Source organism: Sciurus carolinensis, chromosome 11, assembly GCF_902686445.1.
Source record: "Sciurus carolinensis chromosome 11, mSciCar1.2, whole genome shotgun sequence".
In the NCBI taxonomy this organism is placed as follows: domain Eukaryota; kingdom Metazoa; phylum Chordata; class Mammalia; order Rodentia; family Sciuridae; genus Sciurus; species Sciurus carolinensis.
In genome coordinates, this window is record NC_062223.1 from 123,661,355 (window position 1) to 123,676,983 (window position 15,629).

At 34.4% G+C, this 15,629-nt stretch overlaps 1 protein-coding gene and 1 pseudogene across 1 annotated transcript; one reads left to right on the forward strand and one right to left on the reverse strand.

Moving 5' to 3' along the window:
* The first annotated feature begins 3,847 nt into the window (after positions 1–3,847).
* Positions 3,848–4,495, forward strand: LOC124959692 (ras-related protein Rab-5A-like; annotated as a pseudogene).
* A 5,387-nt stretch (positions 4,496–9,882) lies between these two features.
* LOC124958562 (olfactory receptor 8G1-like) lies at positions 9,883–10,841 on the reverse strand. The gene has a single exon (XM_047516722.1). It carries the CDS (start codon positions 10,816–10,818, stop codon positions 9,883–9,885), a length of 936 nt encoding a protein of 311 aa, XP_047372678.1. The 5' UTR covers positions 10,819–10,841.
* Positions 10,842–15,629: the final 4,788 nt, after the last annotated feature.

Below are 15,629 nucleotides of genomic sequence, written 5' to 3' on the forward strand. Positions count from 1 at the left end.
TACTCCAATAAAATGGAAAATCTTGAACACGTGGACAAATTTCTAGAGACATATGATCTACCCAAACTGAATCAGGAAAACATACACTATTTGAACAGATCAACTTAAAACAATGAAATTGAAGATACCATCAAAAGTCTACCAATCAAGAAAAGTCCAGGACCAGGCAGATTCTCAGCAGAGTTATATAAGACCTTCAAAACAGAAATAACACAATCCTCCTCCTATCAATCCATAAAATAGAAAAAGGAGGGAAACCTTCCAAACTCATTCCATGAAGCCAGTATCACCCTGATACCAATACTAAACAAAGACATATCAAGAAAAAAAAACTTCAGACCAATATCCCTGATGAATCTCCATGCAAAAATTCTCAATAAAATTCTGGCAAATTGCATACAAATATATATCAAAAAGATAGTGCACCATGATCAACTGGGATTCATCCCAGGGATAAAAATTTGGTTCAATATATGGAAATCAATAAACACAATTCATCACATCAATAGACTTAAAGACAAGAACCGTAAGATCATCTCAATAGACACAAAACAAGCATTTGACAAAATACGGGACCACTTCATGTTCAAAACACTAGAAAAACTAGGGGTAGCAGAAACATTCCTCAACATTACATAGGCTCTATATGCTAAATCCAAGGTTAAATCATTATAAATGGCAAAAAATTGAAAGCATTCCCTCTAAGAACTGGAACAAGATAAGGATGCCCTCTTTCAACACTTTTATCCAACATCAAATTTGAAATTCTAGCCACAGCAATTAGAAGAAAGAAATTAAAGGACTATGAACAGGAAAAGAAGAACTCAAACTAACACTATGTACGGATGACTAGATTCTATATTTAGAAAATCCAAAAATTCTACAAAAAATTTTTTAGAAACTAATAAATGAATTCAGCAAAGTAGCAGGATATAAAATTAATGCCCATAAATCAAATGTGTTTTTATACATCAGTGATGAATTCACTGAAAGAGAAATTAGGAAACCTACCACATTCACAATAGTTAAAAAAAAAAAAAAAAGAAACTTGGGAATCAATCTAACAAAAAAGGTGAAATACATCTACAATGAAAACTACAGAAGACTAAAGAAAGAATCTGAAGAAGACCTTAGAAGATGGAAAGATCTCCCAGGCTCTTGGATAGGCAGAATTAGCATTGTCAAAATGGCCATGCTACCAACAGTGTTATACAAATTTAATGCAATTCCTATTAAAATACCAATTACATTCTTTATGGAAATAGAAAAGGCAATCCTGAAATTCTTTTGGAAAAATAAGAGACCCAGAATGGCCAAAGCAATCCTTAGCAAAAAAAAAAAAAAAAAAAAAAAAAAAAAAAAAGTGAAGCAGGAGGCATCACAAAACCAGATCTTAAATTATACTACAGAGCCATAGAAGCAAAAACAGCATGATATTGGCACCAAAACAGACATGAAGATCAATTATACGGAATAGAAGACAGAGAGACAAACCCACATAAATACAGTTATTGCTTACTAGACAAAGGATCCAAAAATAAACATTGGAGAAAAGATAGCCTCTTTAACAAATGATGCTGGAAAAACTATAAATCCATATGCAGCAAAATGAAATTTAACCTCTATCTCTCACCCTACACAAAAACCAACTCAAAGTGAATTAAAGACTTACGCACTAGAACAGAGACCTTATGACTAATAGAATAAAAGTAGGCCCAAATCTTCATCAAGTCAGGTTAGGAATTGACTTCCTTGAAAAGTCTCCTAAAAGGTAAGAAGTAAAATCAAGAATCAATAAATGGGATGGAATCAAACTAATAAACTTCTTCTCAGCAAAGGAAACAATCAATAATGTGAAGAGAGCCTACAGAATGGAAGAATATCTTTCCCACCTGCATCTCAGAGCATTAATCTCTAGGACATATAAAGAACTCAAAAAATTTCACACCAAAAAAAACAAATAATCCAATCAATAAACAGGCTAAGGAACCGAACAGACACTTCACAGAAGAAATACAAGTGACCAACAAATATATTTTAAGATATTCAACATTTCTAAGCAATTAGAGAAATGCAAATCAAAACTACACTGAGATTCCATCTCTAGTCTGTATTGCAATTATCAGGAGTATAAGCAACAATAAATATTGGTGAGGATGTGGGGAAAAAGGTACACTCATACATTGCTGGTGGGACTGCAAATTGGTTCAACCATTATGGAAAACAGTATGGAGATTCCTCAGAAAATTTGGAATGGAACTACCATTTGACCCAGTTATTCCACTCCTTTGTTTAGACCCAAAGCACTTAAATCAGCATATTACATTGATGCCGCCACATCAATGCATGTAGCAACACAATTCATAATAGCTAAACTATGGAACCAAACTAGGTGCCCTTCATAGATGAATGGTAAAGAAATCATGGTATATATATACACAATGGAATATTAGTCAGCCTTAAAGAATAAAATTATGACGTTTGCAGTTAAATAGATGAAACTGCAAAATATCATGGCAAGCAAAATAAGCCAATCTCAAAGAACCAAAGCCCTGTGTTTTCTGATATGCAGATGCTAATTCACAATGCGCGGGGTGGGTAACTAGGAAAGAATAGAGGTACTCTGAAGTAGACAGAGGGGAGTGAAGGGAGGGGAGGGGAATAATAGAATGAATCAGACAGTATTACCCTATGTAAATATATGATTATACAACCTATGTAATTCTACACAGTGCACAACCAGAAGAATGAGAAGTTATACTCCATTTATGGATGATGTGTTAAAATGCATTCTACTGTCATGTATAACTAATCAGAACAAGTTTAAAAAGTGGAGAAAACTCTATTAGATCAAACAGATTAATTTAGAGTAGTTTCAGGATACAAAATGAACATTTAAAATTAGTAGTGTACTTAATAGTCTACAGTGAATTATTTGAAATAGCAATCAAGGAAGCCATCCCATTTATAGTAACTATAAAAATACTTAAGAATAAATATAATGAAAGAGATGGAAAGATTTCTAAAATGAAAATCATAAAGCACTCATACATCAAAAAGGACACAAAAACATCAAAAATCCTCTCATGTTCAAGAATTTGACGTATTCAATATTGTTAAGAAGTCAAGACTACTCAAAGTGATCTATGGATTTAATGGCATCCCTATCAACATTTCTAGTATTATTCAATGATGTTTTTAAAAAACCTTAAGTTTTCTTGTAAGCCCAATAAAACTCCAAATAGAGCCCTATTGAGCCAAGCATGAAGGCAGGAGGAATCACGCTACCCGACTTCAAAATATACTATAAACTACTGTAATCATAACAGTGTTTATGGCATTGCATAAATTCAGGCTCATAGACCAGTGGAGCAGAAAGAGCTGAAAGGTAAATACCCATATCTTGAACCAATTGATTTTTTGGCAAAGATGTTACGAATACACACTGGGGGTTTCAAATGGTGCAGGGAAAACTGGAAACAGCACATAGAAAAGACAAGGTGGACAGGTGAAGGAGCCTGAGGCCAGGAGGCGGAGGCTGGAGGAGGAGGAAGGAAGGAGGAAGGCGGAGAGAAGAGAGGAGGAGACGGAACCCGACCCGGGCTGCACCCTGGCGCCTGCTCCTCACCGTCCAGTGTGAAGGGAGCAGCCAGAGGAGGAGACCCCGCCCAGCCACAGCCATGCTCGTCCGTATGGCCACTTCGGCCCTTACGCGAGGAAGCTGCGCCCCCTCGTGGCGCGGCCTCAGGTTTCTTTACCCCTAGAAAGGGAGGTGGGGGGAGTGACCCTTTGCATCCTGAAAGTGCATTTAGAAATCTGAAATTAAAAACTTCTTTTAAATTTGGGCATGGCTCATGGAGGAGTAAAAGAACCGAAAGCGTCAAACACTGGAAATAAAATATGCGAGTTCAAACTAGTACTTCTCTTCTGGGAGAGTCTGCTGTTGGCAAATCAAGCCTAGTGCTTCCTTTCATGAAAGGCCAATTTCATGAATTTCAAGAAAGTACTATTGGAGCTGCTTCTCTGACCCGAACCGTGTGTCTTGATGACACAACAGTAGAGTTTGAAATATGGGATAAGCTGGTCAAGAACGATACCACGGCTTAGCACCAATGCATTACGGAGAAGCACAAGCAGCCACAGTTGTATATGACATCACTAATGAGGAATCCTTTGCAAGAGCCAAAAACTGGGTTAAAGAACTTCAGAGACAAGTCCTAACATTGTAATAGCTTTATCAGGAAACCAGGCTGATCTAGCAAATAAAAGAGCTGTAGATTTCCAGAAAGCACAGCCCTATGTAGATAACAACAGTTTATTGTTCATGGAGACATCAGGTAAAACATCAATGAATGTAAATGAAATATCCATGGCAATAACCAAAATGTTGCCAAAGAATGAACCACAGAATCCAGGAGCAAATTCTGCTAGAGGAAGAAGAGTAGACCTTACTGAACTTACACAATCAACCAGGAGTCAGTATTGTAGTAACTAAACCTCCAGTTTGAACTAGCTGGATTATTCCACTTCCTAAATGTTAACGGCGGGATTGGAACATTTAACCGACCCAGTACGACTGCCAAAAAGAAGAGACTTATGATAGAGTCAAGTTTCTAATACAGAATTATTTTATGTGTTTTGGACTTAGTTTTTAATAACATGCATGTATCTCTCCAACTAATGTTACAGCAATAGAAAGTCGAGATGAGAACTATGGGTATATGTGTTTCATTGGAAAGTTAAAAGGGAATCATATCTTATCATTAGGGATAAAGACGAATGACTGGATCCACAATTAACCATCCGGTTTCTCCAAACTGGAACAGTAGTCATCTATGGAAAAGATGTGGAAATGATTAATTTGGGCTTTTGAAAAACATTTTTAGGATTCTCCAGATGTTTATGCTTAGCTACAATATTCAGGCAAATGATAATTTCTTTTATCTAAAATGTACATTCCACATTTTAATAATAAATTAACCACAAGAAAACCATCCCACATCTCCAGGAAGGAAAAAGAAATTAGTAGCACTGAAATTATAGACAGTCCCATTATTTTTTTAAATGGGGTAAAAAAGCAAATGTAACCCCATCTTGTTTTAAGAGTATAAAAACTGATATATGCAATTTAATAAATAGTGCTCCCTTCATGTGAACGCTTCAACAAAAATGAAACAAACCAGGGATCTGTGATTTCTATTTAATCACAGCTGGCCATTATATAGATCTTGTTTGGGGGTAGGGAGGGGACTGTTCCCTTTGGACATGTAGTCAGTACACTAACAATTATGTACATTCAAACTTGATTGCTTTAAATTTGATTTCCAACTGTACTGTAAATAGGGTACTGTATTGTCTCCATGTTTATTATTTTTCTGTAATATTTAAGAGTTGTTTAAAAGTATACAAAATGTACAGGTACTAAACCAGCTAATTATTTCTTCCTCCTTTGAAAGGAAGGGGCTTAAGTTGTTCCTCATGGCTAGAACCATAATAAACAATGTACCTGTAATTTGTAACATAAATATTGCAATTTTAGTAACAATCTTGCAACCTTGTTTTTCAAAGTTCATTTTATTTTGATCAGTTCAGTTTATTGCACTAATTATTTTAGGTCTTTTCATTATACGTAATCTACCATGTGTCATATGATTTAATCTATTTAAGTGTCGGACTGCTAGCAGAACTTGTGCGTTTTATAGTAATTCAGGTTAGGAAGGAAAACAGTTCACTAGTGTTTAGTTTTATATTGAGGTGTTCAGGTTGGAATAAAGTGGTATAAAAAGCAAAAAATAATAAAAAAAGATAATGTGGACTTCTCTTTCTCAAAATGAATTAATGAGTAGGGGAAAACTGGAAACTAAAATCTACTAAAAGTAAATATAGTGGAAATACTTCAGGACATTGAAATGGGCAACTATGTTTTTGGACAAGACCCTGTAGCACAGGAAACAAAAACAAAAAGAGAAAGGTAGATTATATCAAACTAAAAGTCTTCTTCAGAGCCAGGGAAACAATCAACAGAGAGTAGAGACAACCTACAGAATGGAAGAAAATATCTGAAAACACCCTGACAGTGCATTGACATCCAGAATATACAAGGTGCTCCAAAATTTCAAAGCAAAAAGTAAAACCAAAAACCCCAAAGAAACAAAAAACCATAATAGCCTAATAAGAAATGGGCAAAAGACTTGACTAGATGCTTCTCAAAAGAAGACACACAAATGGCTAAAAGGTATATGAAAAATGCTCAATATCACTATCAGTTAAGTGCAAGCCAACCCACAATGAAATTATGACCTAATCTTAGTAAGAATGGTAATTATCAAAAGATTAAAGAGGGTTTGGGATGTAGCTAGCTGGTAGAGAACCTTTCTAGCATTTGTAAGTTCCTGGGTTTATCCCTTGAACTGGAAAAAAAAAAAAAAAGAAAGAAAGAAATGATAGTAAGTCATGGAGAAAAGGAGACATTTACACACTCTTGGTGGGAATGTAAATTAGTAGAGTCATTACAGAAAATAGTGTGATGGTTCTTCAAAAACTTTTAAAAATTTCCATGTGATCTACCAATCCACTATTGGTTGTATGTATTTACAGGAATGACATCTACATTCCAATATTCATTGCAACACTATTCACAATAACCAAAAAAAGAAAAAAAATCTACATGTCCATCCAATGAATGGATAAAGAAAGTGTGATACATTACAGAATATAATAATGTCCATTCCCCAAAAATGAAATCCTTTTATTTGTGACAGCACGAATAGAACCAGAGATCATTAAGTTTAGTGAAATAACCCAGGAAGAGAAAGACAGAACTTCATGACCCCATTCATATGTGGAATCTAGAAAAGTTGATCTGATACAAGTAAAGAGTACAAAAGCTGTTACCAGTAACCTGGGGTAGAGGAGATATTTTTTTTCAAGTATATAATATTTCCCATAGATAGGAGGAATAAGTTCAAGATATTTATTGTACAAGATTGTGATTATATTTAATACAATGTATTGTATTCATAAAAATTGTTGGATACATTTTAAGTATTCTCACTGCAAGAAATGATCAACATGTGAGGCAATGCATGTTAATTAACTCAATTTAGGTATCCCATAGTATGTGTGTGTGTGTATACATATATACATATATACATATACATGTATTTGTGTGTGTATATGTATATACATATATGTATCAAAACAACAAGGTAAACATGATAAATTATTTATCAATTAAAAATAAATAAAAATGATTTTTAAAAGTTTTTTTTTTTTAAATCTGGATTAGTCTGTTGTTTTTTGAGAAGCATTTGCAAATGTGGGTTAAAACTGAATGAAAACTAATTTTGGAGCATGTTATTTATGTGCTGCTGTGGGCATTAGTGGCTTAATTTTGCCAGTAAATACCAAAATGTGCATACAGTTTATCCCTAGAGGGCCTCTCTGAGGGAAAGGAAGATGGAGCGTTTACATAGTGGCCTCCTCACTGGGTAAGGCTAACACATGAACAAGAACTGATGAACTGACTTGTAGAAAAAGCAAGTGAACACCTAGAAGTGCAGAGAAGTTTCCAGAGTGAAAAATGGAAAGTTCACATTGCTGATATAATGCAAAATACCATTAATGGATCTCAGCTTGCACAGGACTAACAAGTGTTCCTTAGTTCTGCTGAAATGAGAGGCAGAAAGAGAATGTGACATGGGAAACCATGAGCGTCTTACATGATCGTTAACAAATGTTGGAATATATATTTTCTCTCCTTTTGGAATTTATAGTCCACTGAAACAGGGAAGATATAAAGAACAGTCAAATCATCATAATTATCACAAGCAGTACAGGCCAAAATAAATACAGCATTTTTCTCTGAGAGAAAAGAGAGGGACCATGTGGAAAACTCATTTAGGTTGAATTTTCAGAGGTGAGTTTTCTGAGAAAATAACTTTTAAGTCCTTATAGCCTAGAGAAGTACATTTTTCTGAGACAAAATTCAGCAGATTATTTACCCACTATCCTGGGGTATACAAGTCATGGAAAATAAGTCAATATTTGAGAAAAATCATTTACCTCAGCTTCACGTGGAAGAAATAGATTGACAGTAGGGTCCTCCTATCTCAGATTCAGTTTACAGTCAATTTAGCATCTGCTCAGGCAAGTCAGTCAACCTACTTGGCATGATAAATGTAACATGTGACACACTATTAGAGTTCCCAGTGGACTATAGATCTACACGCCATTCCCCTGCCTGCCCTTCCACTAAATTGTGGGACAAACTACAGTTTGCATGATGAGAAGTCTGTAAAAACATGAATAGTAAAATAGTCTTCATGGCCTATGACATGATCAAAACAACTTGTCAATCCCCACCAAGAAAAGAGAAAGTAAAGTACTTTTGGAGGTGGCAATATAGGTCATTTAATCATACAATATTCTCTCTTTTCTCTCTCTCTCTCTCCTTCTCTCTCTTTACCAACCATATTATAATATATTTCACATGTCTCTAATTCTCCAAATGTCTACATTGGATATAGTTTTCTCAATGACAACACAGAATAAAATATATTCTGCTCTGGGTATGCAGAATGGCTGTGATCCAGATTGGGTTATTGGATTTCAATTATCACTCTGCCTTCAGATTTGCTAAATTGGTCTACCACGTGTCAAATACAGTTATTATTCTCTAAGTCCTCTATGTCACATGCTTGAAAATCAAGGAAAAATAAGTACTGCTTTAGGGACTTTTTGGGTACTCAAGATTTTAATGAATTAGGAGATCAGGTGTTCATACATTGTCACAACTACACTGAGATTGGCCCCAGAAGTAGGTCAGGACTAAAGCTTCTAAAACTTGTATACAAAAAGTCAGAACATCACCATTACCTTACAAACCCCTGAAGGATTCTCCAAATTTAAACATAAGGTTTCAGAACTGCAAAAATTGATTTTAAAACCACAGGCAATTCCATGGAGAGAGAATCAGATATTAATTGATGCTGATAGGATGGCATAGGTTTCAGTTTACCTTGAAATATTTCATGAAAGGAAAAAACTGATGAAATTTTCAAGGAAATAAGAGGTGGCAACAGCTGTTCTAGGTGGTGGAGGTGTGTCAAGTGCACCAGATGTACAGAGGATGAGAGCAGAGTCCTGTGCAGTTTGGAAAATAAGCAGGGAAGAGCAAATTAGGAGAGTAAAGGGATATTCCCACAGGTATATCGGATTGGGCACAACCTGAACACACATGTCTCTCTGTAATGCTCCAAATTCTGAATTAAGAAACAAAAAAGAAGAATTAGCCAAATGGGACATAAGGATGAAATGGGCAACTGAGACTAGAAATTAGAGCCACTACATTTATAAGCTTTGTGCAGATTATATAGATGGAATAAAGGAGGGTAACAATCACCTTGGGAAGATGGCATTTTTATTGTAGTTGAGAACTAAATTTCTGTCAGTTGTATAGAAGAGTTGTAAGGTGATGGACTTTGCACTAATGGTTATAAGGGTGTTTGCCATTGTTAGCATTTCTTCTAATATTTGCCTCTTTGATACACATAAGATAAAATCATGCTGAGAAAATATTATCAAGTAATAGGGGCAGGATACCCCCCCACCTCTGGAGCACTAGCTTTGGACCCCCTCCTCTGTGATGGACTCTCCCTCCTCTCTCTCTCTCTCCCCCTCTCTCTCTCTCTCTCTTTATTTTATCCATTAAATAAAACTTTTTGCTCTTGCCAAAAAAAAAAAAAAAATGGAAGAAAAAGAAAATGCCATCAAGAAGACCATAGTAATGTAGAAAAATATTTACAAAGGGACTAGATTCCTTAATATTAATTCATAACATGTGTCAGTCAATGATGTAATAAATGATCCACACTTTTCTCTTCACAGAAATGTTTTTCTGACTAGCATTTTCTTCATGGCAACTTTGACATCTTTATTCCTCAGACTATAGATCAGGGGGTTCAGCATGGGCACAACAGTTGTATAAAACACAGAGGACACTTTCCCTTGGTCCATGGAGCTGACTGACGATGGCTGCAGGTACATGAATGCTAGAGATCCAAAGAAGAGAGCAACAGCTGAGATGTGGGAGCTGCAGGTGCCGAAGGCTTTGGCTCTGCTCTCAGTGGAGCGAATGCTCAGGATGCTGGCGATGATGAAGATGTAGGAGCTGATAATAATCACAATTGGGACAAAGACGTTAACTGTACCAAAAAATAGAATCAGCACTTCATTGACATACGTACTTGAGCAAGAGAGCTTTAGGAGTGGAAGAAGATCACAGAAATAATGGTTGATCACATCAAATTTGCAGAACTGGACCATAATCATACAGCCAGTATGAGCTGATGCACAAACTACACCTATAATATAGACCCCTAAAATCAGGGAAAGGCAGGTCTGAGAGGACATGATGACATGATAAAGCAGTGGGCTACAGATGGCCACATAGCGGTCATAGGCCATTGCAGCCAGCATGTAACATTCTGCAATGGCAAAAATGAGGAAGAAGTAGAGCTGAGTCATGCATCCAGGGTAGGAGATGATGTTCTTCTCTGTCACAAAGTTCACCAGCATTTTGGGGTTGATCACAGTGGAATGACACAGGTCAATCATAGACAGACTGCTCAGGAGATAGTACATGGGAGTATGTAGGTTAGAGCTGAGCCCAATCAGCATGACCATACCAAGGTTCCCCAATAATGTGAGCACATAGATTCCTAGGAAGAGGAAGAAGAGAGGCAGCTGGAGCTCTGGCTGCTCTGAAAGTCCAGCCAGGATGAACTCAGTCACTGTGGAATGGTTTCCTGTTGCCATGTCCTTTGTTCTTATTCTGAAAGGGAGAGAGAAAGCATGGTTGTTGGAGGGACTTGGTTATTCTTTTCCATATGCATGAAATATTTCAATGATTTCAAAGCAATATTTCTTACTTGAGGCTTGCAAAGTTAAATACTTAGAGAAGTCAATGTCAATGCCTGAGTGACAACTTGGAGAGAGCAAGACCTGCCTAAGGCTTTTTAGTTTCTTCCAGTTGTGAGTAAAGTTCTTACTATCACCAGGTATTTTTATCTTAAAATTAATTCTTAGGAAATCTGCATTTCCAGCAAATCATTAGGTTTGTCAAATATTATTAATATTAAACAACATCTATAATATAATTGATAGTTGAGTTGGCTCATAATTAACTTGTTTGTGTTCTCAGGACAAACACATGAGGGAAATAGAATCAGTAGTGGTTAATGCCCAGGCCTTAAAGTCAAAGTGCCTGGGTTCATAGACTCAATCATTTACTTATCAACACCTTGAGAATTTAACATACATATTTTTGTCTTAATTTCGTAGCTGCATAGAGAAATAAATGTGATACTTACTTCATAATTAAATTGGCAGAGAGAGACTTCATCAGATTATGAGCAATATCATGATTGTGTTATTACCAATAAACATCGTATCATTTACGAAAGGAACTACGGGTACCCATTTAAATCACAAAACAGACATCTTAATAGCTCCATTTTCCATTTGATTCCTTTATCTCTTGTGAATTAGGATAAAATATAAAGCAGAAACATACACTGGGAAAATATGTAATTATAAGTGGCATTTCCAATTGTCTTCAACTGTGAACAGGCAATTTGATCTTTGTACACGAAAGTAAAATCCCAAATTGATTAGAGTTGAATTATTAAAAATATGAAATGTAAGAAATGTAGAAATATATGTTTTGATTGCACAACAAACTAAGCCTGAAGAAAAGTGATAAATACAAGCAGAAAGACTAAAATAAATTTTATCATTATATATTCAATATACTGAGTACCAAAAAAATTAAAAGAAAGACTAAAACAAAATATCTAGAAAAAAAGACTAAAGTAATTCTTTGAAATCTTGGAATAATTTAAGATTTCTTAGAAAGGAAAACCATCATTGTATATAGTTAATGAATACATGACCAGTGAAACTCCACAACATGTACACCCACAAGAATGGGATCTTAATTAGAATAAGTTATACTCCATGTATGTATATATGAAAATATACTCTACTATCATGTAAAAAAAAATAAGTGAAAGAAAAAAGAAAAAAGAACCAGTGAAGCTAAGAAAATACATAAATCTAACAAAGGGCTTCAACCAAAATATATGAGATATATTTACAAGCAATAAAATGAAAACAACTAAATTTTTTAAATAAACAAAATATCTGAGCAGATACCTTACAAAAATATGTGAATAGTCAATAAGCAATAATATGTTGTTATTATTGACCAATGAAAGGAAAAGGAGATATCTCTACACACCTATTTTGGAATGGGTTAAAAAAATTCTGAAAATTTTGGTGCCATTTGGTCTTATTGGTGACAATGTGAAATTGATCAACCTCTTGGAAAATTGCTTGACAGTTTATTATAAATTTGAACAAACATTTACTACATAATCCAATATATCTGAACTTTAATTTTTATCCAAGAGAAATGTAAACATTGGTCTACACACAGATTTGTATTAAAATGTGCACAGCAGGCTTTCTACATAACAACCCAGATTAAAAACAACTCAAATGTTCATCAACAGAGAAACAGATGAAAGAGCATACATATGCATATAGAATGGAATACTTCTCAGTATTTAAAAAGGAACAAATCACATACACAGGCTATGAAACAAATATTAAAACGATTATTTTTGTAAAATGTTTTCCTGCAATACTTGGAAATATTCACTGGTGCAGCAGTCTAGACATGGGCTTTTCTTTGTGTGAAAATTTTTAGCAATGGATTACATTTATGTGAAGGATACCACTATAAGATTTTCTCTTATATCAGTTTTCCTAAGTTGAAATTTCAACATATTTTACTTCTTTGCAAATGATCAGATACATTCTGATGGTTCTAACAATGATTTCTTTAATTAAATTGTAAACTCTGCAGTGATTTCTGTCTTTCCATACTCAAAGTGGCTAAATCGTGAATATTCTGATCTTAATTGCTTATTCTAAGTTGTCCAATATTATTAATCACTGTAGGTACAGTAGCTTTTGACTCCACAGATTTTATGTTATATATTCGTTTGCTATTTAAACTTTTTAAAAAGAAGTATTTTTTTACACATTTCTCATTTATGATTTTCCTAAGTACTTAAAGTAGAAGCTTGAATATATACTTTAACTTTTTTTTAGTTTACATATAAGTTAGAACTTTCCTTCTAAACCCTACTTTAGCTGCATCTCATGAGCTTAATATATCAAATATACAATAATATTCAATTTAAAATATTTTATAATTTCTGTTTCATTTTTTTCATAATCTCACAGACTAGGTAAAAGTGCCTTGTTAAATTTACAGGTGTTGAGTTTTGTTTTTTAGCTATTACCTTTCTAAAATACTGGTCATAATTTCATCAGTCAATGAACTTTGAAATTTCGAAGTTATTGCAATTTGCTAAGGTTGGCTTTATAACAGAGCATATGATCAGTTTTAATAAAGTTTCAATATGTCTTAAAGAATAAATTCTCCATGTTATATACACATATATTTATTATGTATATATATTCATTATATATATATATTTCAATTATTTCTAATTCTGTAATTATGTGTTCTATATGCATGGTGACTTTTTGAGACACTCTTTAGTAGCTATTGACCAAGATATGGCAACATCTTCACAAATTTTCTGATTTTTCTTTGTCTTCCTTTGGTTTTTCAAACCTGGATCAAATCTTTCTTTTCTTTTTTTTTATTTTTATGGACTCAGCAACTTGTATTTTGCCTCTTTTTCCTGATACGAGTGTATCATATTTTATTTTTGGTTAGCATTTGCAAAACAAGTCATTCTCCATCTGCCTCCATTTCATCATTCTGTATTTGAGGAAAAAAATCCATCAACAAAATAAAAATTTAAATGTGGTATCCCAGAAAATAGCACCAGGGTGACAACAAACACTTAGAAATAAATCTAACATGCAAATGCAAACTTACACTCTGAAACTTTTAACTAATCCTGAAAGAAATTAGAAAAGCCCTTAATAAGGGGAGGGATGTACCCTGTCTATGACTTGACCACCCAATATTTTATAGATATTAAGACACTCAGACTTACAAATAGACTCAGCATAATCCAATTACTATATGTTATTTCTAAACAGATAAGCAGTAATTTGGAGGGGAAGGGGTATGGGGGAAGGATTGATAGTAGAGTGAAACAGACATTATTACCTCATGTATGACCATGTATGACTACATGACTGATGTGATCCTACAATATGTACAATCAGAAAAATGAGAGATTATACTCTATTTATGTATGATCTATTGAAATGTATAAATGCATTATACTGTCATGTATGACTAATTATAACAAATAAAATATAAAATTAAAAAAAAAACAAGCAAGTACTTAAGGGATTAAATGGCCACTTCTAAATATCTCTCGGGATTTACAGAAAATGTTGACTTAGCCTGATGTTTGAATCTTAAGCAGTTACAAATATTGGACTATACCAACTCAACATGGATGTAATGATACCTTCATGTTCTGCAACCCATTCTCCCTGAATCTGTCTCTACTTAAGGTCCATATAGGTTCAGTAAATTATTTAACTTTAGAATCCAACTTGTTTCAAATTAGGGAATTTTATATCAAATCCAACACTTCAATAGGATCTGGAGCAGATACACTCCATCCTCATTTCATAGCAGTGGTGGCGTGGCATCTTCTAGTTTGAATATGGATGAGACAGGGGAATGTGGACTGTTGCTCTACAGTCAGATTCACAGATTCACTTGAACACAGAGTGTTTATTAATTCAGGAATTTCCAGTATGGTTCATCATCAGAGTTACCTAGGGAGTTTATAGCTTTAACAAAAACATGATGAATATAAAAATGTGAACATGTTTGTATGGAACTACAAAAGTTTTGATTCACCTATATTCTTAACCCTGTCCTCCAGAGAAAACTTAATATCTATAGAATAGCTCCAATAAACATTTTGGTTTTAGTTCTACTGAAAATTACCTTCATACCTCTAAGCACTTTGCTTATGTTTCTGTTCCTGGAATTATCAACTTTGAATTTTTCACTAACTTTCTATGTTACACGTACAGTTACTTCAGTTAAGCCAGTGCCTCTACCTCCTCCCTCTTTTCATATCTGACAGCTGTCCATCTTTCATGTGCTGTTTCTTCTACATGAGACATTCTTACCACTACCTTTATCTCTGTTGTCCAGTAAATATTTATTTCTTTCAAAATTTCATTAAAATTGAAAACATCACAGAAATATCCTCCGACTCATTGTAACTTGTTGAAACTTTCTTAGTTGGACTCAGAAACTAATTTTTAAATAGCTCATTCTTAGACTGAACCATGCTATAAGCCAAATAATGAACCAGACCTATTCTTTCTATCCTCAGGAATTACAAACAGGTTAGGACATTATAGGAGGTTAAACACATATATGTATTAAAACTACAAGTATAAAATTTATACTCTGGATAACTGAATAAATGGAGGCATTGAGTAATATTTGCCCAAATTTTTACTGATTACTTCCAGAACTAATAGTCTGAATTCCCAGGTGTGGGACAAGCACACTCACCCTTCTTGTTGAAGCCTCCTTATTAAAT

Coding starts and splice junctions, on each gene's coding strand:
- LOC124958562 (XM_047516722.1), bottom strand. CDS start 10,818: ATGGCAACAGGAAACCATTCCACAGTGACTGAGTTCATCCTGGCTGGA.